At 37.9% G+C, this 27271-nt stretch overlaps 4 protein-coding genes across 6 annotated transcripts; 1 reads left to right on the top strand and 3 right to left on the bottom strand.

The window, feature by feature from the left end:
• The first annotated feature begins 1605 nt into the window (after window positions 1-1605).
• LOC122080328 (chromophore lyase CRL, chloroplastic-like) lies at window positions 1606-7352 on the top strand. Its single transcript, XM_042647276.1, has 9 exons — window positions 1606-2283; window positions 2388-2437; window positions 2852-2909; window positions 2999-3034; window positions 4303-4353; window positions 4849-4941; window positions 6692-6796; window positions 6914-7006; window positions 7115-7352. The coding sequence occupies exons 1-9, from the start codon at window positions 2119-2121 to the stop codon at window positions 7256-7258; spliced, it is 795 nt and encodes a 264-aa protein (XP_042503210.1). The 5' UTR covers window positions 1606-2118; the 3' UTR covers window positions 7259-7352.
• Window positions 7353-8114: 762 nt separating this feature from the next.
• LOC122078554 (peptidyl-prolyl cis-trans isomerase FKBP19, chloroplastic) lies at window positions 8115-12353 on the bottom strand. Of its 3 annotated transcripts, none has more exons than XM_042644581.1 (11): window positions 12048-12353; window positions 11872-11927; window positions 10994-11125; window positions 10335-10420; window positions 10188-10238; window positions 10008-10088; window positions 9825-9869; window positions 9474-9529; window positions 8870-8945; window positions 8634-8775; window positions 8115-8537 (listed from the first exon to the last, which is right to left on the bottom strand). In XM_042644581.1, exons 1-10 carry the CDS (start codon window positions 12242-12244, stop codon window positions 8680-8682), a joined length of 876 nt encoding a protein of 291 aa, XP_042500515.1. In that variant the 5' UTR covers window positions 12245-12353; the 3' UTR covers window positions 8115-8537; window positions 8634-8679. The 3 variants fall into 3 exon arrangements, with proteins under 3 accessions (XP_042500515.1, XP_042500516.1, XP_042500517.1); XM_042644582.1 differs by having other exon boundaries at window positions 10994-11065; XM_042644583.1 differs by lacking the exon at window positions 10994-11125.
• A 600-nt stretch (window positions 12354-12953) lies between these two features.
• LOC122080105 (transaldolase-like) lies at window positions 12954-17034 on the bottom strand. The gene is made up of 7 exons (XM_042646989.1): window positions 16644-17034; window positions 15732-15903; window positions 15595-15644; window positions 14537-14837; window positions 13767-13955; window positions 13487-13669; window positions 12954-13370 (listed from the first exon to the last, which is right to left on the bottom strand). The coding sequence occupies exons 1-7, from the start codon at window positions 16820-16822 to the stop codon at window positions 13125-13127; spliced, it is 1320 nt and encodes a 439-aa protein (XP_042502923.1). The 5' UTR covers window positions 16823-17034; the 3' UTR covers window positions 12954-13124.
• A 2067-nt stretch (window positions 17035-19101) lies between these two features.
• LOC122078336 (probable beta-1,4-xylosyltransferase IRX10L) lies at window positions 19102-24708 on the bottom strand. Its single transcript, XM_042644278.1, has 4 exons — window positions 24072-24708; window positions 21561-21949; window positions 21174-21415; window positions 19102-19934 (listed from the first exon to the last, which is right to left on the bottom strand). Exons 1-4 carry the CDS (start codon window positions 24211-24213, stop codon window positions 19421-19423), a joined length of 1287 nt encoding a protein of 428 aa, XP_042500212.1. The 5' UTR covers window positions 24214-24708; the 3' UTR covers window positions 19102-19420.
• Window positions 24709-27271: the final 2563 nt, after the last annotated feature.

Here is a 27271-nt window from a genome sequence, read left to right as displayed (position 1 = left end):
AGGTTGGGCCGTCAAGCCAGGCCCATCATGAGCCTGAATGGACTAGGCTTGGGTATCAGCCTAGCCCGACCTGATTGTGCCTCTATGGTGGATTCATACAATCAACTTGGACAGAGTCTCATACGATGGAGCTTTGGCCTTCAAGTGATTGGGGCACATAGTGGAATGTAGAGGTGCAATCCCCGGGATGGGTCGGATTTTTAAAATCTCAACCCAACCCTTGGACCATTTGTTCAACCCAAACCCAGCCTAGTCCTAGGCTGGGCTGGATATCAAAACCCAAGCCCAGCACTATCGGGGTCATTCCAACCTTACACATCCAAGATTGATCCATTGGACTGGGTTGGCCTTGATTGACCATGATAACCTTTACTTTTATCATTTCATAGTCAAGGAAGGTTAGGCTCAGCCCTGAGGTCTCAGCCCAGGCCCGATCGATCTTGCATTAGGCCTAGAAATTTCAACCCTAACCCAGCCTGTAGGCTGAGCCCTGTCGGGCTTTGGCATGTTCAAGTTTGCCTGGCTAAACTTGCATCCTTAGTTTGAATGGAAAAAAAAAAAAAAAAAAAAAAAAAAACAATTTAGCGTTTGGTTGCAAGAAAAATGGGAAGGGAAGTGAAGGGAAATGAAGTGAAGTGAAAGGAAGTAAAGCGATTTTTTTTCCCCTTTTGAGTCGTTTGGTTGCAACAGAAGTTAAGTGAAATTAATTTACCATAGTTGTTTGGTTGGATGTTAAAATATGATGTAAAATTTTAAAAAACTAATAATCCAACCAAAGTCCTCAAAAGAGATATGGGAGGGGGGGGGGAGAGTACTTTTCAATCCAGAACCCACCCAGCTCCTCAAAATTTATATTGGTTATGTGAATCAGGTCATTCAAGGTATGTGCCAAATCAAACCAAATGTCATCAAATACTATGTTCTATCACTAATCAAAATAAACCATTTCATTATATATATATATATATATCAAATGAATGCAGCATAAGTAAATATTTAAAATAATATAAAAGATGATCACAAATAAAACAGTAATGGATCACAAGTGATAATGACTGAATGGCCCACTCCAAAAGTCTTTTAGTCAAAACAAACCCAACATGTCAGAAATGCTCCATCTGGCTCAAACCCGAAGTCTTTGGTCAAAGCAAACCCAATTGAGTCACGTGAGAGAAAGAGAGAGAGAGAGATTATTGAGAGTCATGAGCGGGGTAAGAGTCGCGAGAGTGGGAGAGATTGTGTGACTAGGGTTTTTTTTTTTTCTTTCCTATTTTGGTGGAAAAATAAAAAGTGAAATTTTAATGCTTAAGTGAAATTTTTTTTACATGTAAAATATATTTTCCTTGCAATTAAACATCTAAATTTATTTTTTCTGAGAAAAAAAATTTTATTTTTATATAAAAAATTTGCATTCTCCTTACAATCAAACAAAACTAATATAAAAAATTGCTATTACCGCATAGGGTGATTGGAAATCCTTTAAAATACGAGCCGAGTACTCTCAGCCGTCCAATGCTCACCGCTCCATGAAGTGAAGTGGATGTGGACAAAAAAAGCAGTAAAGAAGGGACGAAACACAACATATAATATACAGACCAATCCACAATCAACCATTTGAATGCCTACAGAACAGAGCATCGAGTCGTTCTCAGATCTGAATCGATAGGTGATTAGGTGGAGGGACTGGGCGTAATATACACTCAAAATGCTCAATTGCCTCGTTTTAAAAGAGATTCGCAGTGTAAGTGGAGTTGGCAATTGAAATCAATTTGGAGTAATGGAAGGACTTCGATCACGGAAAACCCGATAAGCTCCAGCCTACACAGATCATAACCCTCCTCCAATGGATGTTTGTTCAATCCAACTGAGTCGATAGAGTTGGAAAAATCATCTGCGAATCCTCTTTTTCAAACCCAACCTTCTCCTCCGATAAAACCCGTACGATCTTCGATAAACCCTGCCAGACTTTTGGTTCGTTCACCTTCCTTTCAACGATACTATGAGAATCACAGAGATACCAGAGAGAGTGATTGGGTTTGAAGCTGAATGGCCCTAAGTTGGGTCTTTCAATCTTCATCTGCTGTTTTCCCCTGTGTTTGTCATTCTTAGTGGATTATCATGACGGGCGAGGACTCTGATTCGAAAGGGTGGAGCCGAGCCAGGGGTTTGGTTGTCAAAACGCTAGTATTGCTTGGAGGTGCACTTCTGCTTAAGAGACTAACCAAGTCCACCACTAATTGGGATCATGCCCGAATTGTCGCCGATTCCCTCAGTGGTGAGAAGGTAAACCCACATTCCCCTCTTTCTTTCTGTCGTTTTCCTTTTACTTGCGGCAATTCTCTTCTGTTTGCAATCCGACCCTTCTCCCTTTCCTTCTGGTTTTGTAGTTCTCTCGGGACCAAGCTTCTAGGGATCCGGATAATTACTTCAATTTGAGGTATACATTAATCAGTTAATCTTCACGTTTTTAAGTTTACAAATTTATTACCGCTTATTTATTATTTTTAGTTCATAATCGCTGGAGTTAATGATTGAAATTTCTAATTGAGTTGGAACTTGGATCTGGGACTGAAACTTCTAGCTAGATAGTGAGTGTTAATGTTCATTGAAGTGGGCTCACCTACTTTTTCTGCCTTGGTTTGGAAGCGAAAAAAATGGTTTCCATAGGAAGAAGAAATTCTGCTCTGGCTGTGCCTGTAATTGTTTATCCACCCAAATAAATAATTACTGTTCTCAAACTGTCACAGCAACCATCGCTGTAAACTGCATTAGGGGATAAACTTCCTCAATGCAAAGAAGCTACTTTGTCTAAATTAATATCTTTATTTAAGCCAAGATTTTTCTCTTGCAGAATGCTTACTTGCCCGGCAGCAGACATGGACGGTTCAAAGGTCTTATATATGGAACAAGTGAGTGTTACCTACAATTCATTGTTGCTTCATCAATTTCATTGGCAAACAAGTATATAACTTTGAAAGGGAACCGTTTCTGATGGCAGGCATTCTCGAGAACTCCTCAGAAGCCCTTTCGGCAGGTATGGTAGTTGATTAATAATCCTCCCCCCCCACCCCCCCCCCCCCCCCCCCGCAAAAAAAAAAAAAAAAAAAAGAAGAAGAAGTCCAACTGTTGCACTGGGAACACTTTGCCTATGCATAAATTTATCCAGTGTTTATTGAGAGGGTGCCCAGAGAAATCCTTCTTGGGGGCTGCAGGATCCTGTTATTACCTATTTTTCCTTCAAATTTCTGTTTGTTTTGAACAGCTACTGTTGGGAGGGTAACCATAGAAATATCATATCATGTCAGAGGACCTACATTTGAATGTTTCATATGGAAAAACATGAGAGTGATGCTTTCTGATTTTACTTTAGGACGTGTTTGGATCAAGAATATTTGAATGTCTAAAGAGTCTAATAGTGTAATTCTAACAAAGAATTTTACCTTTTTCTTGTGAAATTGCCTGATATCTCCACATTCCCTCTTTATCCAACCCAAATGAGGTGGGGGAGGAAGAGGAAGAAGAAAAAGGAGAAAAAGAAAACATGCACCTGGAGATTGGGGAAGTTTGATTAAGTAGCACAAGCTGTGTTAGCTTTGTGGGCATTTCCTTAACCACTGCTATCACTTGGTGAAGCAAGCCTTTCCCTTTTGCTAATTGAGAAGAGTATATCAAACATTGATCCCATGCTTGATGTGTTTTAGAAAGTTGAGTGAGGGGGGGGGGTAGCGAGTGGTGGGGGAAATTAATGGATTAGTTGTCAAGATGACAAGTGGGCTTGTAGTTTGATGTGTTTCTAAGGTGCTTTGGGAATTGAAAAGAGAAAACACGGTCCCCCTTGAGTTTTCTAATGACCAAAAACCAGCATATTGTGGTTGTTAGGATATCACAAGAATTTTAGGAGATGCAAAGAAACAAAATTGAAATTCCAGTTGTCAATTCCTTTTACCGTACTTCAATGTAGAAAAGGCATACCGGTGCATGAGGCTCCTGCGGCCCCGCCCCTGCAGGGTCTGCAGAGGATCATAATATATGCAGCCTTACCACTACTTTGCGGAGAGGCTGTTTCCCGACACGAACCCGCGGCCACTAGGTCGCAATGAAGCAAACTTACAGTTGTGCCATGGTCCGCCCTCTTTTTCTCATGCTTCAATATACTGGATCCAAATGCACTTTTAGTGATTTCAGGGGGAGTTTTGCTTCTCAGTTAGAAGATACTTCTAGCTCCTCCCCCTGGTTCTCTTTCTTTATTTGTTTGAAAAAAAAATAAAAATGACTTTATTCTTTTTTTCTCCCCTTTGGCAGAGATTTTATACGGTGAAGCCTTGTCCAAAAGAGATGAAATGTGATGTTGAGGTGAGATTCAATCATTTTTCATGATTTACTTTTACGAAGAATTAGGGTTCGATAGTGTTACACATATTTCCTTTTCTTTTTTGTTTGGAATTTCCTCAATCTGTTGCATGCCCAATTTCAATTGCTATTGTAAATTGTTTGATTGCCGAAGTCCAAAATTTGGTGTTCTTATCAACAGAGATTGTTTTATCAGTGAACATGTTGTGTTTGTTGAAATTGCTTAATTTTGAACCTGTATTTTTCTATTTTCGAAGCAAATACTCTTTAACTTGGATAGTTATTGGAAGTTGGAAGAACTCTTTTTTTTCTTTTCTCTTCTTTTTCCCTTTTGACTGTTTGCGAGGTGGAAGGAAAAGGGCCAGGCAGTGGGGGGTGGAGACAGAGTTGGGAATTTAAAGTTTTTGTTATTATTTTTGGTTATAAAAATCGAGTTTATTTTTGGTTGCTTGCAGAGGAAATAGTGTAATATTCTCTACTGATTTTCCATGTGAATAGCTTAGCTCATATGCCATAAGAGATGCGGAGGAGTACAAAAACTTCTGTGATCGGCCAAAGGACCAGCGCCCACTGCCTGAAGAAGTTATTGGGGTGAGATTGTACTTTCAACTCTTATTTTTAATCAACCAATATGCTTTGAATTGAAGTCTGCTATTGCATGGTTAGGTTGAAGTATGTACAGATTTTAACTTCCACGACAATCTTATTTGGAAATTTCTGTGCATTCACTGTGGCAAATAATAGTTTGGGTTCTATCTCTTGCTCAAAACTTGCTTGTCTTCTTCAATGCTCGGATGAAAGTTGGATCAAAGAATCAAGTGACCTGCACCAGGATGTAGTCAAAATGATGTCTGTGGTAACCTGGAGGGTGAACCTAAGTAGTGTTACCCAGATTCCTCAGTCTTATTGCATCTTGTCTATGACATAGCGAACACCTTCTGTCTTTTCTCTCTCTTTCTCCCCCTCCCCACCACCAAAAAAAAAAAAAAAAAAAAAGACTTAAACCATGTCACCTTTTCTCCACTCAGCCCTGGCAGTTATGGATGAGTTTCTCGAGAAGTAGTCTATGCTGGAGCTGTTGCCTCCTTTCTTAGAAAAAAATGATGATGATTATGATGAAGTCAAACGTCATCATCGTTTTATAGCCAGAGATAATGGCTATAAAGTCAAACTTCCACATTTACAATTTTTCTGTCTCTAAAAATACAATTTTCTGTTGGGGAAAAATTGGAGAATTGTTATGGTTTTTTATCAGTATAACAGAAGAATATGTGCTATCCTTCTAAACCAGAGAATCAGAGCGAGCGAGTAGTGACTTTTTCCCTGATGAATGCCCATCTAGAATTCGTTTCCGTCCTACAGGAAATCTTGCGAAGGTGCTACCTTTTGCCAGTGATGCCAGTGTTTTAAAACCAACTACCAAATGACCACCAAGTGGGGATCCCCTCTCACCTCCACCCTCCGGCGCCCCCCCCCCCCCCAAAAAAAAAAATTTTTCCAGGAAAGTTCCTGTGTCAGATCCCCTACATCACAAAAGATTAGATTTTCTCTTTGCAGTCAACCACATGTTGAACTAATCCTCTCCCTCTCTATCATGAATTTTTTTTCCTGTAAAATAATAAATTATGACATAACGCTCAACTCAACAAAATCACTTATTTGGCATGGCACACAGGTTGGGTCGAGGTTGAGGGTGTTTGTGACCTGCCTAACCAATTCTTAGTACCGGATTTTAATAATAAAACCTAATAAATATATGATGTACATATTATGTCCAGTATTTGATGAAATGTGTAGCTTTGTGGTTTTAATCATGTATATCTATGTATGAGGTGGTTTTAATCATGTATATCTATGTATGAGGCTTGGGGTTCGAGACTTATATTTGTTGTTTTTGTGGAGAAATTTTGATTCTAATTTGTGTCAAACAAGTCTGATGACATGAATGATGAATTTAATATGCATGGCACTAATCATAGACATAAAACTAGATGCCATTGACATGATATGCTGTTTTGGGTTGAGACAAAGCATGGCCTGTTAACAAACTGGTAGTGCTACTGCTGGGATATTTTTGACTCAATTAAGAGATGGGTCTGGTTAGGGTTGAGGCAACTCAAGATTGATATGAGTATGACAGAAACCAAGGAACATAACTGAACACGACCTATTGCTACCCCTCAGGTATTACTAATGAGAAGCCATCTTCTTTGCTACTGAGAGTCATTTCATGTTCATGATTTAAGTTTTCTACGAAATATTTGCCATCATTGTTTTAGAAATTACTTTTGTGATGGGAGTTTCAAGGGTTTTGTACTTTTATTTCCTATGTCATGTGTAGGACATCGCTGAACATTTGACAACTGTTTATCTCAAGCGCTGTGAACGTGGAAAGCGCTGTTTATATGAGGGTTCAACCCCGCCAGGTGGCTTCCCAAATTCATGGGTAAACTTTCATCTCTAATTCTAGTTGGAGTTTAAGACATTTGTGTATGTTGTCTGAACTTCTGAAATATTTCCATCAAACAAGATTTGGTCTTTGATAAATATTTCTCTTCTACAGAGTGGTGCGACGTACTGCACATCTGAGCTTTCAGTTCTGAAGAACGGCGAGATACACCCTTTGGACAGGGGTTATGATGATGATGGAAATCAAGTTAGATTTTATTGCTCAAGCATTGCTTTATCTTTTTTTCTCCCTCTCGTATGTTTTGGATTCAAGGTTAAAAGAATATTTCTCTTCCCATTGTCTCATGTTAAACAGGTTTGGGGAGTGAAGGGAGGCCCATACGAGTTCAAACCTGCAACTTCCTTGAGTTCCAACGACATGTATGCTTTGAATTTCTCTTCCCCAGCTTCCATGGAGCCAAGGATAGAGGGTTCATTTGTCCCACAAGATCAAGAATGATTACTTGTAGATGCTACATTTGCCATGTAAATTTGAAGTACTTTTTTAGATAGATTATTTATCTATAAAGCAGAATCTTTTCCTCTCTGGCAAACATTCAACTGACCTCTGATCGATCCGTCTGATTCAACAGCTTACTGTTTTGTGAACTCATAATCATTACCCTGGTGAAGTAATGTTGACTTAAAACCAAAACACACTGGAACAGTTGCGGCTGTAGTTTTGGCTAGGAAATTGGCTGTGCCTAATTAGTGCTGGGACAGCCCTTTGCTAACGTCAGGATTCAGTCAATATTGCCAGATCTCCGTTTCAAGTTCAAACAGGTCCTACTATTTAATTAATTTTGAGCCTATAGCAGCCACCATTGGAGTTGCTAATGTGGCTTTCTTATCAATTTTTTTTTTTGGGTGAACGCTTTGTTATCACATACAGATTTAGGAAGAAAACGTGTGATGGAGGTATAGTGGTTTACGAAGTATCCCACACCATCACCAACTAGGTTTCTGTGGTGTGTGGAGTTTAGCGGAGTAGATGGACTGTTAAGGAGGAAGAGGAGGATGAACCAAGACAAGAGAGAAGCAGGGTGATCTGGGGGCAGAGTGCTCAGTTGGCCATCTGAGGCTGACATGGCCCCTACATGGAAGAAATGGTAGCTGAGGTGGCTGTGGCCTTTCAGCCTGGCGCTGTGTGCTTGAAATGCCATCTCTCTCTCTCTCTCTCTCTCCCTCTCTCTCTTGCAGTCACTCGTTCCCTAGTTCAGAGGTTTTAGGTTTGCTGATAACAGAACAACATTTTTCAAGAAACCAGCCAGAAGAAGTCCATTCATCGAGTTCGTTCATCTGCTGCAACCGATCCATAAGACAAACAATAAAACTTCGACTGATCCACTTTTAAGCATGTTGTGAAATCTACAAGAGATTTGCAAAACTATGATTCAAAGAGAGAATGACATAAATATACATATTTTGGAGTGGTTCATGGTAAAACAAATAGTAAGCACTCTTTTTTTTTTTCTGGCACTTTTGATAGGGTAGCGTTCCAAGTTTCCCCTCCTGCCACATGAATGAAACAATGTCGTGCTGTTGCACCTCTTTATTGCATCTGCTCTGCCTGGGGACAGAGAGACATGCACATGCTGTTGCCTCTTGATGTGAAACAGCAAGCTAGATGGAAAGGAGCAAAACCAAAATGCACCTTTTTGAGTTGCATGAATCATTCACTGTGTTCCTATGGTTTCGGTGTAAATGAACTAGCTCTCAGTAGATCCTTATGCCAAGGCCTGCATGGAGGAAGAAGAACATATTGATATCAAACAAAGGAGCTAATCTTTCTGAATTGAAATAAAGATGATTTTCCCAACACAATGAAAGTCAACCTAGATTAGAGGCAATCTCCTCAAGGCATGCTGAACTTGATGGTGATCAGTTTCGAATGATTTTGAGGAGTTCAATATCAAACAAAAGAGTCTTGTCTATCAGTCCTTGGTTCCTTAGCACAAAATCTAATGCTCTTTGACCCTGTCAAATAGATGATGAATTGATGTTTTATTTTTTTATACTTTTGGAATATAACTAGGAAAGAAAATGATCAATAAAATAAACCAACGAGTACCGAAAATGTTGTCGGTCTTGGGCCACTTTTGTTGAAGTCATTCTCTGGATATCCCAACTCTGGGGGCACTATGATCCTGCATGACCATGAAATGTCTCTGAATTGCATATTTTCCAAGAAAATGTCTCTTTAGAGATTATTCTCATGTTTCGTATGTACATATCCATTTCAATACTGTTATACTGATTATCATGGCATGCACACTGTTGTATGCAAGAAACACTATCAGGACTAATTAAAAGCAGGGAGCAAAGAACAAAGAGGTTTAACATATATTTTTGTGTGTTTGGATCATATACATATTTGTGAAGGTCTGAAACAGGCCACATATTCTTCCTATCGAAGAAAGGCTTTGTCATGAAATAAGATACAGCTACAGAAGAATCTTGAGATTGGATAAGGCTTTCAACGGACACATTCATCAATGATTTCTGGTGAGTGATAATAAGTCCTTCCTTTTTTTGTGGGTATCTCCAGTTTTATTTTTGGCTCTTGTATAGCATTTTATATCCATACATTGCTGTAACAGTACATTAATAAAACATTTTCTCTCAAACATCAGAATGAATGAGGGGAGGGGGATATAGAAAGCATGGTATATCACCTTCTAATGCCACCAGCAGCCATGCCTAAAATAGCTTCTTCAAAAGCAGGAATTACCTATTCATGAATTAGGCAGCTCTATTAGGAAACAGTATTTCCATTGTCCAACCAAATTCCATCAACAGATGGAATGTATGGCATAAATGAGACAATGAAGAAAATATGAAAACTATAACTCCTGAGCAATTAAAAAGCAAAAGATACCGATTCCATGATTTGACCTATAACACATTATTAAAATATGAACCTTCCAAATACACAAGGTTGGAGCCTTTCACAACCGTCAGCATAAAGAGAGCTCCATGATTGGACGAAACAGAGAAAAAAAAGGGCAGAGAGGGAAAACTCTTACCTGTTGAGACCCAAGTGTAAATTTGAAGTAGTCTTTATCATCACCCTGTGTGTTGACAACACATATTTTATTCAAAAAGCTTGGGAGTTGAACCAAATGATGATGAAAATGTACAATGCTCAACAACTGAGTAGGGTGGGAAGAACCAAATTAAAGGAATCAGAATTGTGGAGCTTGTAATACCTCAAACGAACCACCCTTTGTCTTGTTTCGTGCTTCAAAGATTCGGCCGTAGTATCCTATGGTATAACCATCCCAGTCGACCTTAAATGCATTTATAGCAAGAACATGCTTAAAATTTTTCTCCTCATACAACAAGGGAAAACATCAGACTAAGGTAGAATATCAAAGTCACTGCCCTACCACAACAGTCTCCCCCATCTTTGGCGTGGGGCCACTGCCTGCTCGCAAATCCTGCATCCTTTTAAATTCCAAATTTAAGACTCTCTAACTCAAAAATATAGTTCTTTTGTTAAAGTAGACATTAGCAACATTTTTTGGATAGATGACCTTGTACTGGAGACCTGATTCTGTTTCTGCGTAGTCTGGATACCGCATTTTAGTCTTCCCGTAATCCTTCCCTCGAATTGCTGGCACTGATGATCAAATGCAGCGTCAATGTTAAAGTCCTTGACACCTTAAACATTAATAACATGTTATATTTTTTTGCTATGCCTAAGACCATTAGAACATAATCAAGATTATAGTTCTAGAGCTATCGTGTTGTAACCTACCTGAATCATGACAAGTAAATGGCCCGAATTTCATGTGAATCAGGTTTAGAAGCAGGACATGTTACCTAGATTGTGAAAAAGTGGCCAATTGGTTCGACAGATAGAATACAGCCTACTGGATCTAGATATACAAGAGGTTGCATCAATTTAATTAGCCCATATGAAAGAATACACATACAATGGACAATATAAACAATAACCGTTTCTCGTATTTCCCAAACATTGCCACAACCATTTCTCGTATTGCACAAACATTGCCAAATATCCTCATGCATGAAGATGGGAATGGGGATGAAACACGTCAAGTTGGTAGCGCCCGTCAAGTTTCCCATTACCATAGACTGCATCGCACAGAGGCATGCATGGAAATCCCCTTGAGCCATCAACCACAAATAATATTGAACATTAGAAGAAAGTAAGGGTAGCGAAACTTACTGTCAGCAAATTCAGATGCTACAGCTACTCCATCCTTTAAAGCATCCCCCATGGCTGCTGCTATAAACCCAACTGTTGAGAATAATACTTCTCTTCTTTCAAAAGCATTTCTAGAAATGGAGTCATTTTCGTCTACAAAACCAATACATGGAAAATCCAAAGACAATTCATCCTGCAGATACCTAAAAATTCCACATTACCACCAATAACCAACCACAAACACTTGATAAATCTAACTTCCAAGCCTTTCAAAGCACTTTGAACCACACATTGATGGATTTCTGCATAAAACTATCCATATGAACCACATATTGTGAATGAAACAAAACATTATCTTACAAGGGTTTTTACCCTTGCATGATGAGTCATATGGAAGAGGTGAGCTACTAAATTTGATGTGTAACTTATCCATGGCATTAGCTATGGCAGGCTTATAAGCCTGAATTTTCGTATGGGCATTCATATATTCTTCTTCTTAATTTATCTTCACAACAGAAAGAAAACAACAGGAACCAGGGGAAGAAAGGAAAGAAGAATGTTCCTCTTCAACAAATCAATGCAAAAGATAATAGCAAGGAAGAGGGCAAGATGGACTCCCAGTCTGGAATTGGGTATTGCACCCTGGTCTCCCACTCAGATAATAACGACATTAGTAATGTGTAGTAAAAAAAAAAAATTAAATAATCATGAAGAGCAGTAGAGCACAGAGAATCAATCAAGGCAAGAAACTCATAAATATTATGCGCAGCTTCCATAATCCAACCAACACGTGAGTGAAGGCCAATTCCATCTTAGGAATAACTGAAGAACAAAAGGAACCAGAAAAGAAATAGCCCAATTAAATACAGCAGTGGAAGGAAGAGAGATTGTGATTTTACCTCGACAGGAGTTATCAGGTGACCTCTTAAAAGGGGTTCTATTATTGTAAAAATATCTACATGAACACAATTATTTTTCAGGATTCAGACCGATGAACCATTATCCACAAACAAGAAACATAAATAACCAGAGAAATGAAACCCAGAGTCACGAGTCACGGAAAGTAAAGGCTTACTTGAAAGTGATACGCGTAGAGAATTTTGGCGCAGCAGAGGAGATGGGTTGGTAAGGGGGAGGAGGAGGAAGCAAGAGATGGAGAGAGGGACAGATGAAGGATGATCTGAGGGCGAAGCGATTGGACGACAGTCTTCGGCCAAAATGACCCGTCGCCGTCGGAGACAACGGAGACATGCTGGGCAATTGAAGTGCCATTCCTTATTCCTCTACTTTCTCTTTCAATTGTTTTTCTTAAAAGTTCCTCTCCACGCACACTCTCCTCTCTCCCCAGAGAAGATATGAGGAGGAGATTACAGTGGTAGTTCCTGCCTCGAGTTCAAGAATGCTGCAGAAACGTGGAGATTTTGTAATTTTTTTGTATACTGAGGGTGTTATTGTCATTCCGTAGTATGTGTTTATTGGTCATTTAGTCCCCTTCGCTAATTGAGATAAGGAAGGGCGAGAAGACCCTACGACTTGTGAGATGAGAGTAACTCAACACCACAAGCACTGACGCACATAGCTCACACAGGCAGAGCCAACCACATCCTCAGCACCCTTTCTTCTCTGTTGAGCTGATTGGATGGTAATGTTCACCAGACTCATATAACGGTTAGTATTTTAGTTTTATAGTCTTCCCTGCTCCCCCCTCCCCCTACCTCACCTCACCTCACCTCACCCCAGCCAAAAAAAAAAAAAAAAAGGAAAAAGTTGGATGGAATATTTCAGATTTCATGCAGTGAGTTTCAATTGCGATTGAGAGAATATTTATACTCATGAGAATTGAGAACTCACTGTATATTTCAGATTGTATACAGTGAATATTTCAGATTGTATACAGTGAGTTTCCTTGCCCCGGGACCTCGCACATGCGAGAGCCTCATGCACTACGTACACCCTTTTATATGAGAATTGAGAAAAACACTTTTCCACCAAAAATACACTAGATTAGGCACTGGATCAAACACAATAAAAATCCTCACATGGTACTACTAACAGACTATTTACAATAGGAATCAAACCTCCTTTATTTTAAGTTTTACTGACAAAACAACAAAGAGAAAAAGAGGAAGTCGTGTGACCAAGCCAACTGGGTTCACAGTGTGACCAACTTAAGGGTATTCGCCTTCTCTTGTAAGGTAACAAGTAGGCTCTCGAAGCTCTTCTTAAAAGAATCCACACCTTCAAGTTCAAGTTGGGTCCCAACTTCGTTCCAGTCAATTCCCAATTTCTCAAGTGCACTGTAGATGCCTTCAGCCTCTGAGACGTTTGAGTCAATTGTCCTCGAGACGGCACCATGGTCGATGAATGCTAGGAGTGCTTGGTCAGGCATGGTTGACACCTGAGACAATGGAGTAACAGCCATGAGAGATCCACAATTCCCTTCCTCTTTGACACTACACTCTTATCTATGTTTAGTAAATAAATGAGATATGGGGTAAAGATAAAGTGACTTACACTATCTGGTCCAATAAGTGGGGCAACATATAAGGTATCAGGATAGGCTGGATTCTTGACACTGGTTGAGGCCCAAAGCACCCTCTGCTTCTTGGCACCTTTCTTCTCCAAAGCCTCCCATCTAGGGCCAGAGAATTTCTTCTGGTAGAGCTGGTACGCCAATGCCGCTTGAGCTACGGCAGCCTGTAATACGTCAAACAGATTAAACAAATAAGAAAACCCAGTTGTCAATGCTCAATTCCCTTTGTAACAGTAATTGTACACACATGCCTGAACTTACCTTCCCTCGGAGATCAAGGGCCTCAGGGATTCCATTTTTCTCCAGCATCTTGTCAACGAGGGTGTCTACCCGACTCACAAAGAAGGAAGCAACGCTTGTAACTTTGGAGAGGTCACTCAAACCAGAAGCCTCTAACCCATCCAAATAAGCATCAATTACAGCTTCATATCTTGCAAGGGAGAATATGAGCTGTACAATGGAACAAGCAAGAATAACTGTCAGAGTACCTTCTTGACGAGAATTCACTTCCATGACACCGACTAACAGAAATTTAACTAGATCTTGAAGAACATGTGAATATTACTAGTCATTTGGACCTTTCAGCTTCTAGAAGTAAATTTTGACAACTGCTGCTAGCAAGATAATTGGTTGAATGCAACACCAGCAGGAATTCAGGAGAATAACAGTCTTAAAGTTGCTTGCAAAGAAATAGTAAACGGTTGTCCAAACAGTTCAAAGATCAATTGAGTTAAGAGTCTAAGGTCATTGAAATAGTAAATGGTTGTCTGAATGGTTCAAAGACCACTTGATTTAGAGGAGTCTAAGGTCAGCATGACTTTGTATGGGAAAAAATTGTCATTAACATCAAAATGTGTTGCTTTCCTCTGGAGGTGATGAAACACGTAGAAGGATGCCCAAAAAATTAAGTGACTATTAACGACCAGTTGATTATATGACCTACTAAATGCCATAAAAGACAAGGTTGATCCTTATGTTACTTCAGTTGGAAATTTATGTCAAAGAGCAGAGCATATAGAGAAGGAACTTACAGTAACATTGACACTGATACCAAGAGAAATAACTTCTTTTATAGAAGGGACGCATGCTGCTGTTGCAGGGATCTTTATGTACACATTAGGGCGGTCAACCACCTTATGAAGCCATTTTGCAGCCTCTACAGTACCTTCCATATCATCAGCTAGCATCGGAGAAACTTCAACAGACACATAGCCATCGGCTGCATCAGTTTGATCGTAGATTGGTTCAAAGAGCTTGCATGCATCTTGAATGTCCTTGATTACAAGTTCCCAGTATGCAGATTCAATGTCTTTTCCCGCTTTTATAAGTTCACTGCAGAATCCAGTTTGAGCTCAGCCACATAAGTCATGGAAACAGCTTGGCAGAGTCCCCCAACCCTTTTTCTCCCTTTCTAGGGGAATAGATTGGAGACAGGCTCCATTTGGTTAGAAGTGAAGTGTACGAATATCAAGTTCAGTTGAATGACCATTGAAAAATAATTAGTAAAGTTGAATAAATTACCATTTGCTAAAAGAATTGAAAAAAAAATCAAATGCAAAAAGGAAAAATATATACTTATCCATTAAGAAACTTTGTTGATTTTACTTCACTTCTAACCAAGTGGACCCTAGACAATACAGTCAAGTCAGTTCTCTACACCCACAAAATTAATTCTCCCCTGTTGTTAGTATGGTTGTTGAGGACCACTCCCAAGTCCCAACACCAAGTTGTTGTAATCCGGATTCGGGAGTCCAAATGCCTCAAGAAGATTTTAGCAGGGTGGCTCTGAGGCTCATGCAAAGAAGTCCAAGGCATGACAAGAAAGTATCAGAACAACACAATTTTCTTTTTCTGCTCGCATCCACATTATATGTAGAATTTTTTTTAATGGCTATGTGCCATTCTTCATTGATTCTGGGACATCCTTTTACAATGCATAAGTAAATGGTCAGAAGCAATAGGTTGCACCTTGGTAAGTGAGCTTCATCCCACTTAGGCAGCCTCTGATTTTACAAAAGAAGAGAATATAAAGTGCAATAACCATGATAAGTGGTTGCATTTTTCTTGTATGAAATATTATTGAAACTACCTGAACTGCTCATTGTAAGCGTTTGATGAAGATATCGCCTTCTGGAAGATCTGAAATGAGATTCATTGAACTTTTGTCACATTGAACCACAAAAGGATGAATCTGAACAGCTTCCAAAGAAAATGAGAAATATTTACCGCTGGGTTGCTGGTGACTCCTCTAACCCCACTTGCAATCAGAGGCAGCAAATCCGTGACAGGGCGGCAGAGATTATCGTACCAAGGACTTTGCCCTTCCTTCTCGTAAAGATCATGAAGAACGGTTCTCTTGGTTTGGGCACCATTCCCATCAATTTGGGAGCACCTCACACTGCGGTAGGAAGTTACCACATCAGAAGAAACGAAAAACAGTACAAATAGGGATAAGGCAATAGATAACATGCATGTCATCACAAGTTCTAATAGTACTTTTTCTTCCATGAAGAAACAGAAGATACAAAGACTAAAGCATGTCGCAGCCCTAGTAATAATAACTTAATCCTTCAATAAAATACTCGTTATATCAATATCAATAGAAATTTCGATCCATCTCTTTCGATTACGAAAAGAAATTAGACTTTAATTAATTCATGAATCATAATAAGAATATTCTCTATTACTTTGCAAAGAATATGGTTAAAACAAATAAAAAAAAAAAAAAGAGAGGCAATCTTTATTTCCTTTTTTTTTTTTTTTTTTTTTTTCTATTGCAAGCAATTGTATTTCATTTCTTTTCCGAATTGATCTCATCTTTCGTTTTCAAATTCCAATTTTTCTTTGTTTAGTAATAACTTAATCCTTCATTAAACATCACATAGATCTTCAAGAAGGAGAAGTGTGCGATTTAAGAATCTACAAATGGTGAGCAGTAAGCACTGTAAATTTATTTATGCTTGAATTATTAGCAGTTGATCAATCATCTACCACACCTGAAAGCGTGCTATGTAATTCCCCAGAAACAATATATCGGAAATTTAAATCAAACACAGAGTAAAGGATAGATGTAGAAGAAGAACAAGAAATAGATACGTCTACGCACGGGAAAAGGGAGAAAAGTGGCAGAAAACTTACATCAAGGATCGATCGTGCACATAGTTCCTTCGAATGGATAGCTTCAAGGACGAGAAACCTCTGTTAACAGTGGATATGGGGGAGAAACCAACCAGAAGTCTCGATTCGGAGGATCTGAAGCTGCGAGAGGACGAAGAAGAAGCCAAATTGGTGGTTGGAAACTTTGAAATGGAAGCCATTAGAACGCAGGAGAAAGAGAGAAACGCTGATCGAGATTAGAATGCAAGAAGTGATGAGACACTCTAGGGCTTTTTATATTGGATTGATTGTAGAGAGAGAGAAGAAGAAGGGAAGATAAGAAGAAAGGCAGCTTTCAAAAAATAAAAAATAAAAATAAAATTGAAGAAGGCAACAAAAGGTTGGTGAGAGCTTGGGGGTTTTGGGACTTGGGGGGTAAAAAAGAAAAGAGGAGAGAGGTAAAGTGGAGAAGATTTGGTTGGGGGTTGTTGGTGTCAGAACCAAACGAGGCCACTTCGGATCGCGGGATGGATCTGGCCATTTTGGCTAATTATACGTTTATACCTAAGGCATAAGGGTTTCGAAACCAAATTGAAACCGTTTATCGAAATCCAACCAAATCGATTACACCAGAACCGTTGACTGTTCAATAGATAATTTGATTTTAATTTAAAAAATAAAATTACATTTTTTTAATAAAAAAATCATTAAATTAGAAAAATAGAAATATTTACAATTTGTTTTTTCACCAGCTTTCTAGATCTTTTAAAGAATGTCAACAACCCAACCAGAAATCTTTTATGTAGTGTCATTTACTGTTGTGTAGATTAGAACAAGGAACTCTAGACTAAGGAAAGAGGGGAACTTTAGAATTTATCCAGATTCAAAAATGCACACACCTAATCATTAGTAAAAATGAAGGGAAATAAAATAGAGCCCCAATAACTGATATTTTCCATCAGTTATTATAAGACTAATGAGCTTGGAGGATGGCATAGGCATTTCAGTTTTTATTAAGACTAATGAGTCAATGATCTATTTCATAGGAAAGGAAAGGAAGCATAAGCACATGTTCTCATTCTTTTATAAGACAAGATTTTTAAATTTTTACCCATTTTCCATTTTTGTTCTTCTCTGGTTTTATTTTGTTCCAAGTTCTAAAATTTGCAACGTTTGTACATGAGTATATGATTTTATGGGAAAAAAAAAGAAAAGGTAAATGCACATATGAATTGCATGTTCAATTCATGAAACTTTTTGCAAAATTAGTTACTATAAATAGTTGCATTTTTTTTTTTTTAAGATGGAAAATAAATAAATACTAGTATAGGTCACCTACCTCTAATGGCTTTAAAATTTTTTTTTCCATCTCCCTCCCTTTCCACCCCCCACCAAAAAAAAAAAAAATCCAATCCCTCTAGTAAATAAATTTGGTATTGGGTATTTTTTACGCGATTACTAATTAACTTCTGATGAACTTGATCCCTTTTTGAAACTATTTTCATTTATTTCATAAACGACAAAAAATGCTTCACCACAATTTACAGTTTAAAATAAAAATGAAAAATGAAAAAAACCATGAAATGATCATATGCCATTGAAATAATCCAAACAATGGGGATCTTCTTGATTAACCTCATCTACAATTGGGTTATAAATTTAGATTCTTCGTTCCTTTATTTTAATAAGTTCTATTTTCTGATTCAACAGGTTAGATGGGATCTCTACATTGGCACAAGTGTTTACCATTGTAAGGGCCAAATCTGCTAAGGACATTCGGTCGCATCTGGATAATCAGGAATATGACTAGGCATATCTGAAAGCCCTAAGAAATGCATGGGAAAGAAGGATTAACCCCAAAGGAAGTGATCCAAAATGAATTTGACGTAAGGTTTCAGAATCTATCAAAAAAAAAAAAAAACCCGAAGGTTTCAGGGTATGTCAGACAAAGATTTACCCACCCAATAGTGAAATCCTGCAAATAAAGAAAAAAACATGGTAGCTTAGCTAGGCTTGAAAAATTGTGGACAGTACTGTAGTAGCAAACCTCAAAGTCTCATTCAAAAAAAAAAAAAAAATCTCAATGTCTGTGTTCATTTATCAAGTTTCAGCCCAAACAATCTTCCAAAAGCATTAAAATTTCCAGAACTACCAAGAAAGTGCACAGATTATCGAGAACATGGCCCTACTGTTATGTTTTGGAAGCAAGTCAAGTTAACAAGTCACTTAAGGGTACGTTTGGTATGCATTCTGAAATCAGATTCTTCTCTATTTCCTCACTTCAGAAATTTCCTCACTTCAGAATACGTTCTAAACCCAAAATCCGTTCTAAGAATACAAACCAAAACACAACCCTAATGTTCAGTTTGATTGCTACATTAATAGCTTCTATAATGGTTAGTGAATTGTAAGGAATCCCGAGGAGACACTTTTCGCAATGACCACTGAATTCTCAACAAAGACATATTGGCATATAGATGATGGCATGCAGAGAGAGTTCTTTCATCCAATATTATGAGAGCTTCAAATTAAAACATCAGTATTCAGATCAAACTAGATTACCCAGTAAGGCAAAATACACAATGCTTCACACATCTATCACTCTACCTATGTGCAAAAAAAGAAAGAAAGAAAAAAAAAATAATGTACTCGTTTTAGCTTTCAATAAGCTGTCAATAAAATGTGGATTTACATTTACTCTTAAGGTATGAATGAAATGAAGGCCAGCATCCCATCGGAATTGATGTGAACAGCAATTGAGGCGGGTCCAGGCCAGGAAAAAAAAAGGGTAAATGATGGCATCCCAGAGAACACTGCTGCTACCATGGTTTCTGGTCACCCAAAGGTCCTGCAGTCCAGTTTAAAATCTTCTCGCCAGGTTTCAGATAAATGCTCTTGTCATGAGGCAACTTACGTGCAAGCCCGTTCAGTATCTGATGGAAAGCATCTCCCGGCCGAGCAGGCTGTGGGAAAAGCATTGCCTGCTTCATTGAAGGGTTGGCAAGCAACCTCTGCTTCCTTAATATTACATCAGGTGGTATTGAAGTAAGGATGGCATCTAAGTTTGGAACATCCTTCTCAGCTACAAACACCCCAATTTCCTCCCATGGAATTGCATCCGCAAATGGCAACACAATGTCATCTGCTATGATAACAGGAATACATCCAAATACCACCCCTTCAACCAATCTAGGACTCCACGGAGCCCAGCCTAGAGGACACAAGCAGAAAACAGCACGCTGCATATCTTCATAATATGTTGTGGGGTGTTCAGTAGAGATGTCAAAAAGTGGATTATCCTTGAAGTTCTCCCATACTGATGCCCGTGCTCCTCTGTGCAATCAAACAACAGAAGTTAGAGGATGATCTTTTACTCACCAGTTCAATCCTGCAACCTACTGTTAGTAAATATGATGCTGCAGTTAAGATACAAGCTCAACCCAATAAAAGGAAGAGCTAAAAATTCATTAATCAATCAACTCACAATAAATCTGATGCATAAAGCAAATGTCCACAGCAAGGTATAAGCTCTTGCATTGGAACATAATTATAATCGCATGCCATATAAATTGAAAGACATGCAGGAAAGAAATATTAAGAACTCAACATTCAATCCTTTAACACGAAGAAAATCTATAAATTATATAATGGCAACCTTGTTTGAGTAACATTTCCAACTCGTGCCATTTCTTGCCTAACATTCCAACCAAGAATACAAGATCGGACAGAATTATCCACAAAACAGTAGATCATCTAAACACTGCCAGTGCTTCCTCACTTTTTTGGGCTGTACTGCTGTATACCTATTCAGGTCAGCTGTGTGTGGTTGCACAGGCCAGTGGATCTTGTTGGATGCCACTTAAAATACTTTTGGGTAACATCAAAAACCACCAGCAACTCCAGCCATACCTCCCAGTTGGGTAAAACATTTTGGCTTTTGTGCCAGCATTTTTTCCTAGCTGCATGCCCTCCAGCACAGCCCAAGTTGGTAAAGCCTTTGGATTTCATACTACCTCCAGGTTCAACATCAATCTTCACCGGTTAACAACTAAGCCATAAACTATTTGCCTCCTAAACCATCCAACAACCATAATAATAACTAAGGGTCATTATTAGTGCCACAGCCATTTGTGATACTCTGTATTTGTCACAAAATAAATCTAGACCATCCTTTGTGACAAAAATATTTTGTCAAATAGTAATTGGTCATCACCTTTTGGTTTTATATCTAGCACTCTTCACTGGCTGCTGACAGCCTGAGCATCCAAACACATTCCAAGTTGTAAAGCTTATGGGTTCCATATCAACTCTGGGTTCAAGACTCATCTTCACAAGCTAATGGTTAAGCCAACACTATTTGCCTCTCCGTCAATGCAACAACCATAAAAAAAAATGGGAAAATCTTGTCAAGTAGATCATCTGCAAACTGGACCACTCTAGATGGGTCCCACTGCAGATCTCTCGTGTTGCATGTGCACTGTATTCAAGAGATAGACCAAGAGTTTTAACTGATGCTAAACTACCTCATAATTTTTGCAAGTTGCTAGTACCATAAATCCTATAGAAACATACCTTGCATAATAACCACCTTCTGGGTCGTTGCTGACATCATAAAACAAACCCCGGAAGTAAACAAAGATGGAGCGTGGAGTGTCTGGGGGAATAAAATGGGCTTGCATTTTCTGTGGAGGAGCATATGGAGGAATTGTTATTGAACCATCCTTCAGACAAACATGATTCTTCTGTCCAAAAGTCTGAACCAAGGTGGCACGTTGGAGCAAAGAAAGGATCCCTCGTTCAATAGCTTTCTCTTCCTACAAAAATGTATGAGTAAGGTATATAGCAAGTAGCAATGGAGGAGAAACCTTCTTTTATCCAGACATTCAGATACAAGTAATCTTCTAAAGAGACATAGGGAAATCTAAAGAGATATGGGGAGAAAGAATCTGTACATCTTACTTGATAGTGAAAGCAGGCCCCAAAGTCATGGGGGGTAACAAAGAAGTGATCGGCCCCTTCTGTCCTATTCCAGTAAGGCCAGTTTGTAGAGATCAGCTGGATCACACTTCGCATCATCCTCGGGGATTTGAAGGGCAAAGGAAGCCCATTGGGTGTAAGGTCACAAGTGAGGTATACAGGGGTGTAGAACCAATCTGCTTCTTCAGGATTGAGCGTTCGAACTGGGCTGTTTAACAGAAACCGATGCATGTAGATCTCAGCAGCAAACATGTGGTTAAGGCACCTGGGATCCTTCTGCAGTATTTTCTTGTTGTATTTGCTTGGCAGCTCATAAACAAACACTTTTAATCTTCCCACCGGATCATCTTCCAAAACATCACCAGCGCTTCCTAAATTTGGCCAAAGAAGGGAAAGGTCTCAGGTCCCATAAGTGGAAATTTAACAGGTAAAATTTAAAGGGCATCCAGATTTTATATTTTCCAGGTGTTAATGAATGTATGCATGCTGAAAGTAAAATATTTTGAAATTTATTCCTGGGAATGTAGGATCAAAATATTGTGACGATCAAGTGAAATCTTCAGAACATGATTGTGCCAAAACTTAGAAGGGGCAAAACAAATTTTCAAAAGATTTTAAGTTCAGGACCTGGTTTTCCTACACGCACATAAAGGAAAGAATCTCCTAAACAGGCTCTAGATCAGCCATGTGGTGGTCCAATGGGGCTGAAATCTTGTGGAAGGTAGACCCATGGTCCCCTGCTCACATCCCAAATTCTAGACCAATCAGAGTTTTCCAAGTGGAAAAACAAGGAATTTTAAAATCTAGGACTACCAAGAGGGTGCATGGCCATACATGGGAGGGTAGATGATTGAATTTGAAGCATGACCTATTCAGACCATCCCCTAGATATCCATCTGTCAAATTTGCCACATTACTCTTCCATATGGCAAAACCAGGTGTGCCTATTGAGGAGATTCTTCTTAAATGGCCGTGTGGGAAATTTTTTGCTAAACTTTATTGGGAAAACAAGGAATTTTAAAATCTAGGACTACCAAGAGGGTGCATGGCTATACATGGGAGGGTAGATGATTGAATTTGAAGCATGACCTATTCAGACCATCCCCTAGATATCCATCTGTCAAATTTGCCACATTACTCTTCCATATGGCAAAACCAGGTGTGCCTATTGAGGAGATTCTTCTTAAATGGCCGTGTGGGAAGCTTTTTGCTAAACTTTATTGGGATAAGTAAACCTAATTTATTAGAAAACTGCACTGGGACCTAGGAATCAGGTGTTCAAGTCCAGCTTAGCTACCGGGAAAGAAAGTGAATATAAAGTTTGTTAAACTTTAAAAAATCTGAGAAGGAAGACAAAAGCATCATTGAATGAATTCAAAAGGCAGGAAGGGGAGGGGGACCTCTACTATGAAGTTCTAGCAAACCTTTGGAGAAAAAATTCCCATCAATCAAACATAGTTGAAGCAGCACATCACTAATTTGTGGCACAATCATAAACATTACTAGTGGTTTGAAACTCGGTTTCAGCTACCTAATTGAACTTCTTACTTAGGCCTCAAAATTCAACTTGTCTTAGCCAGTGAAAAGCATGATCTTTAAAATTTTAGTTGAACACGAACTCAGACAAACCTAAACCTTAACATAAGAAAATATCAGTAAAACAAGTACCTCAGCCCAAGTTCAATCTTCAATGATTATAGAATAATCATGACCAGTTGAAACAGTATGATCCACACCAATCATAATGGATCATTACCCATCTTGATCAGAATTGATTGGATACCAAAATAAGATTCTAAACTCCAGTGACACCTTTAGAGAACTAAGATAAAGACCCGATGGTTTAAACAGATGATATATATGATATAAATAGACAATATTAAAAGTATGCAATTCTTCCTGAATTAATAAAGACAACCCAAAATGTGCCCCCACGAATTCCCCATATGCATAAGCTCTTAATTGATATATGAGCAAAAGAAAATGTGGAAGCAGTCAAACTCACAGAAACAAGCCTTCTCTCTTGATGAAAAATCAGATATTTATATGGGAAGAGAAGAAAGTTCACCGGACCCAAAGTCTCCATGTTTCAACTTTGAGCAAAATTAAGTACAAACCCCCAAGGGAAAAAATTCTGCAGTTCTAACAGGAGGACTTCAAAATAACAATTTACAAAAACCAGCACAATGCTGAAATTCAGCAAAATAATGTTCTGAATTTCAGTGTTCTATCAGTTCTAGTATGAAACAGTACCCAGTCCAGACGATCCTCAAAAGGCCACAAATTTCGAGTACAGAACTAAAGAAAAACGTACATCTGATCACCTAAGGGCAGCAAATGGAAGCTAAAGCGGCAGGCCGGAGACCAAAAGGATACCCACATAAGCTTTAAGCTCAACTAACGAAAATGGAATTAGAGGCAAAAGAATTCAAAGAGAAGTTGCTTATGATTCCAACTTTTGAAGAAAGATAAAGAGAAGTATGAGAAACCCACCTGAAATTCGCTCCGTCAGCTGATTCTTTTGGAGCTCGTCGGCACCAATCCTCAAAATAGAAGCATAAGCAAGAAGAAGAACGAAAGCACAAGTCGAAACCTTCATATTCGTCCTGGAGAACCCAACCCAATCAATGATCATAGATAATCAAAAGGGGTGGGTTGTGGGGGAGAATAACCCAGGAAAAGGAAATGGGAGATGGGTCTCAGAGAGCAGAATGAGACTTTATTTGTGGAAACGAAATTGTTGGGATGTCGTATGAGGAGTGGTTGAAAGTTTTCTTATTTATTGGGTTTGGAGGAGAGAATTAAGGAATAAGAAATGTTGGAGACTTTACAGGTAGAGATTAACATATTTGATGGACAAAATACAGAGATTGAAATGGGTTTAAGAAATAGAGAAGAGATTTAAAATCCAGTCTGGCTATGGTTTTCCATGGGAAATGGTGAAATCTGGGCTGGTTTCTGAAAGCTCCATTTGTTTCACCAAGTAATCGAGTTTGATGAGCAGTCCATCTCATTATACCAACAAAGCTGTTGAGATGTTAAACCTTAAGCCTTCAATCTTTCTCAGTTTCTCTTCTTTCTCACCCTTTCTTTAATTTTTAATTTGAAGCCTCATTAGTTATTATATAACTATCAATTCAAGGTTGGCGTTCAGCGGGTTCTGCTCCTCTGGGAATTTTTTTTATCATTCTTTTAATCCTTTTTGAATCTCTGACGAGAGAAGGGGGGAGTGGGGGACGATGACCCGGCTACCAGTGTTGGAAATGAACGGTTCAGATTTATGCAAGGATTAAAGGAATCGAATATCGGGTCATATTGGTTGATTCCGATCCGATAGAATCGATACCCAAAAAAACCTAAAACCGACACTCGGATCTGAAAATCCAACAATTCTAAGGTGTTTGGTTAAATTATTCTGTTGGTGCATGTTTTGATTTTAGACATAATTCCTTTGAGGGACTTTATGTGGAACAATTTTCTTAGTAGAATAATTGTTTGTTTATCCTAAGTCTATTAGTTGATTCAGACAGCCGATCGGAATTAGTATCAATTACAACCGATTTTGATCTTAACGGATTGATTCAATCGATTCAGTTTTAATTTTTAAAACGATTGATTTATGTGTCCATATCTTTCACTGAATTCTTTTTTATTTTTTATTGTATTATTCATTTATTTTCTATTAATTTCTTGACAAATAATTACATTTTCCTATAATTTACCCCACACCCTAACTTTTGTGCCCCTTAATATAACCAACTTGGAAAAATTACATGATTACCCACTTTTGGGTTTTCTTTTACAAAATTACCCACAAAAAGTTTTGGTTAACAAAAATACCCAAAATTGGGTTTGGATTTACAAAACTACTCACCCAAAGTTTCAATTAACAAAAATACCCAAATCAGGTTTGGGTTTACAAAACTACCCAAAATAGTGAGTCTTCATCTTCCACATATAATCATGTATTTTTTTATTACTGAAACTTTGTGTGGGTAGTTTTGTAAACCCAAACTCAATTTCGAGTATTTTTGTTAACTTAAACTTTAAGTGGGAAATTTTGTAGAGGAAAACCTAATTTTGGGTATTTTTGTTAACTGAAACTTTTTATGGGTAATTTTGTAAAGGGAAATCCATAAGTGGGTAATCAAGTAATTTTCCCAACCAACTTTTACTTCTCATTATCCCTAGCATTTTAAAAAACCAAGATAATCCCTCGATGGTATATTTTCATAATTTTTTTAATTCCTTTTTTAAATGTACCTTATAAAGTAAGTATTAGATGACCTAACAACATATTATGTAATTTTTAATATTATAATATCTTTTTTATTTTGCATTCCATTATACCAACCTTATGGTCAATTCAGTCAAACAAGTATGATATTTGATGAATGTGATGCAATTTTATAGCATTTTTTTTATGTACATATTAATTTAGCCTAACAACACATTAGATTTAAAAAAAAAATTGGTGTACTTTAATCCTTTAAGCCTTTAATTAATCACTAATTTAGTGATAGAATTTTAAATAAATGCACTATATGATTGAAGGTATCTATGTGACCATTAGAGTTCTATATAATATTAAAGGATTAATGCAACATTAATAATTATGCACTTGGGTTTTGTCAATAAATACTTATAAGATATATTTAAAAGAGAAGAATAAATGATGAAAATTAACCATTGTTAGGTAATATGTGCATTAAAAAAATTAAAGTACAAGTATAATTGGAAAAACAAGTTTTAACTCAAGCAAGTATGTCGAGTAAAAAAGCATGAATTCTAGTTTTAGAAACGACCTTATCAAGTTCAAGCCCATGAATCATGTGAAATTCACAAAATCTCTTTTTAATTTTTTTATTAGGTCATACATTATTTATAAACCACATGTTTGTTTTATAATTAAATTATACTATAAAATTTTTGTTTGTTTGTCTTTAGTATTAGCCCATTTATTTTTTCTCTCTTATGAAGCAGTCATAATCTCAATCCCTCATCACTCAGAAAAGGAGAAGAATGAAAACATTAATAATGGATAAGGAAAAAGGCTCCTTGAGCCTAAGGTGTACACAGAGCCTCCTCACGTTCAGTATTATATTAATTGTTTTATAGAGAGAGAAACAATGACTTTGAAACAAGAAATACAATGTGAAAAGGTGTAGTGTACCTTGTTTGATCGAAGCATCGCCTCTGAAAAAAAAACACGATGCAACCAACTCCCCATAAAAAAAATAAAAAAATAAAAAAAAAGTTTTCTAACCATGGAGATAATAATGGTGAAAGTTTGTTATATTGTGGGAATAAAAAAATATGTTTGTCGTAAAGAAGGCCCACGTGGATATCAAGAAATTGGTGGGATGAGATGTTACACTGCGAGAAAGTTTGAAATTTTTTCCTAGAGTGTAAGAAATGAGATTACGTGGATGTTTGGGGTGAAGAAATGTGCATAGTGAAAAAAAGAAAATAATTTATTATCGGCTTCATATATCTCTCACTTCAATCCTCTCAAAATTCCACTAATTTTGATAGAATTTTTGCGGTGAAATGTCGATAAAGTGAGCAACGATCACAATGAAGCCTTCCAAAGACCATGTCCACCTCCAAAGCTTTGGATTATAATATAAATTAATTCAGTGTTAAGTTAAATTAATCCTATAATTAATAGATAATTCAATTACAATTAAAAA

The sequence above is a fragment of the Macadamia integrifolia genome, chromosome 5 (genome assembly GCF_013358625.1).
Source record: "Macadamia integrifolia cultivar HAES 741 chromosome 5, SCU_Mint_v3, whole genome shotgun sequence".
Taxonomy (NCBI): Eukaryota; Viridiplantae; Streptophyta; class Magnoliopsida; order Proteales; family Proteaceae; genus Macadamia; species Macadamia integrifolia.
The sequence above is the reverse complement of the archived record's forward strand: the minus strand, read 5'-3'. Positions and strand labels throughout refer to the sequence as shown.

What these genes read in the sequence shown, in the direction of transcription:
- LOC122080328 (XM_042647276.1), top strand. Translation starts at nt 2,119, where the DNA reads ATGACGGGCGAGGACTCTGATTCGAAAGGGTGGAGCCGAGCCAGGGGT. An exon ending in GATAATTACTTCAATTTGAG is followed by an intron (nt 2,438 to 2,851) that starts GTATACATTAAT and finishes TTTCTCTTGCAG; the next exon opens with AATGCTTACTTGCCCGGCAG. An exon ending in AGATGAAATGTGATGTTGAG is followed by an intron (nt 4,354 to 4,848) that starts GTGAGATTCAAT and finishes CCATGTGAATAG; the next exon opens with CTTAGCTCATATGCCATAAG.
- LOC122078336 (XM_042644278.1), bottom strand. Translation starts at nt 24,213, where the DNA reads ATGATCATTGATTGGGTTGGGTTCTCCAGGACGAATATGAAGGTTTCG. An exon ending in GGGCCTGCTTTCACTATCAA is followed by an intron (nt 21,416 to 21,560) that starts GTAAGATGTACA and finishes ACATTTTTGTAG; the next exon opens with GAAGAGAAAGCTATTGAACG. An exon ending in GAAGGTGGTTATTATGCAAG is followed by an intron (nt 19,935 to 21,173) that starts GTATGTTTCTAT and finishes TTGATTGCACAG; the next exon opens with AGGAGCACGGGCATCAGTAT.
- LOC122078554 (XM_042644581.1), bottom strand. Translation starts at nt 12,244, where the DNA reads ATGGCACTTCAATTGCCCAGCATGTCTCCGTTGTCTCCGACGGCGACG. An exon ending in GCTGCTGGTGGCATTAGAAG is followed by an intron (nt 8,946 to 9,473) that starts GTGATATACCAT and finishes ATGGTCATGCAG; the next exon opens with GATCATAGTGCCCCCAGAGT. An exon ending in CAAGACCGACAACATTTTCG is followed by an intron (nt 8,776 to 8,869) that starts GTACTCGTTGGT and finishes TCTATTTGACAG; the next exon opens with GGTCAAAGAGCATTAGATTT.
- LOC122080105 (XM_042646989.1), bottom strand. Translation starts at nt 16,822, where the DNA reads ATGGCTTCCATTTCAAAGTTTCCAACCACCAATTTGGCTTCTTCTTCG. An exon ending in GTGCACGATCGATCCTTGAT is followed by an intron (nt 15,904 to 16,643) that starts GTAAGTTTTCTG and finishes TTCCTACCGCAG; the next exon opens with TGTGAGGTGCTCCCAAATTG. An exon ending in CACTTATTGGACCAGATAGT is followed by an intron (nt 13,371 to 13,486) that starts GTAAGTCACTTT and finishes CCATTGTCTCAG; the next exon opens with GTGTCAACCATGCCTGACCA.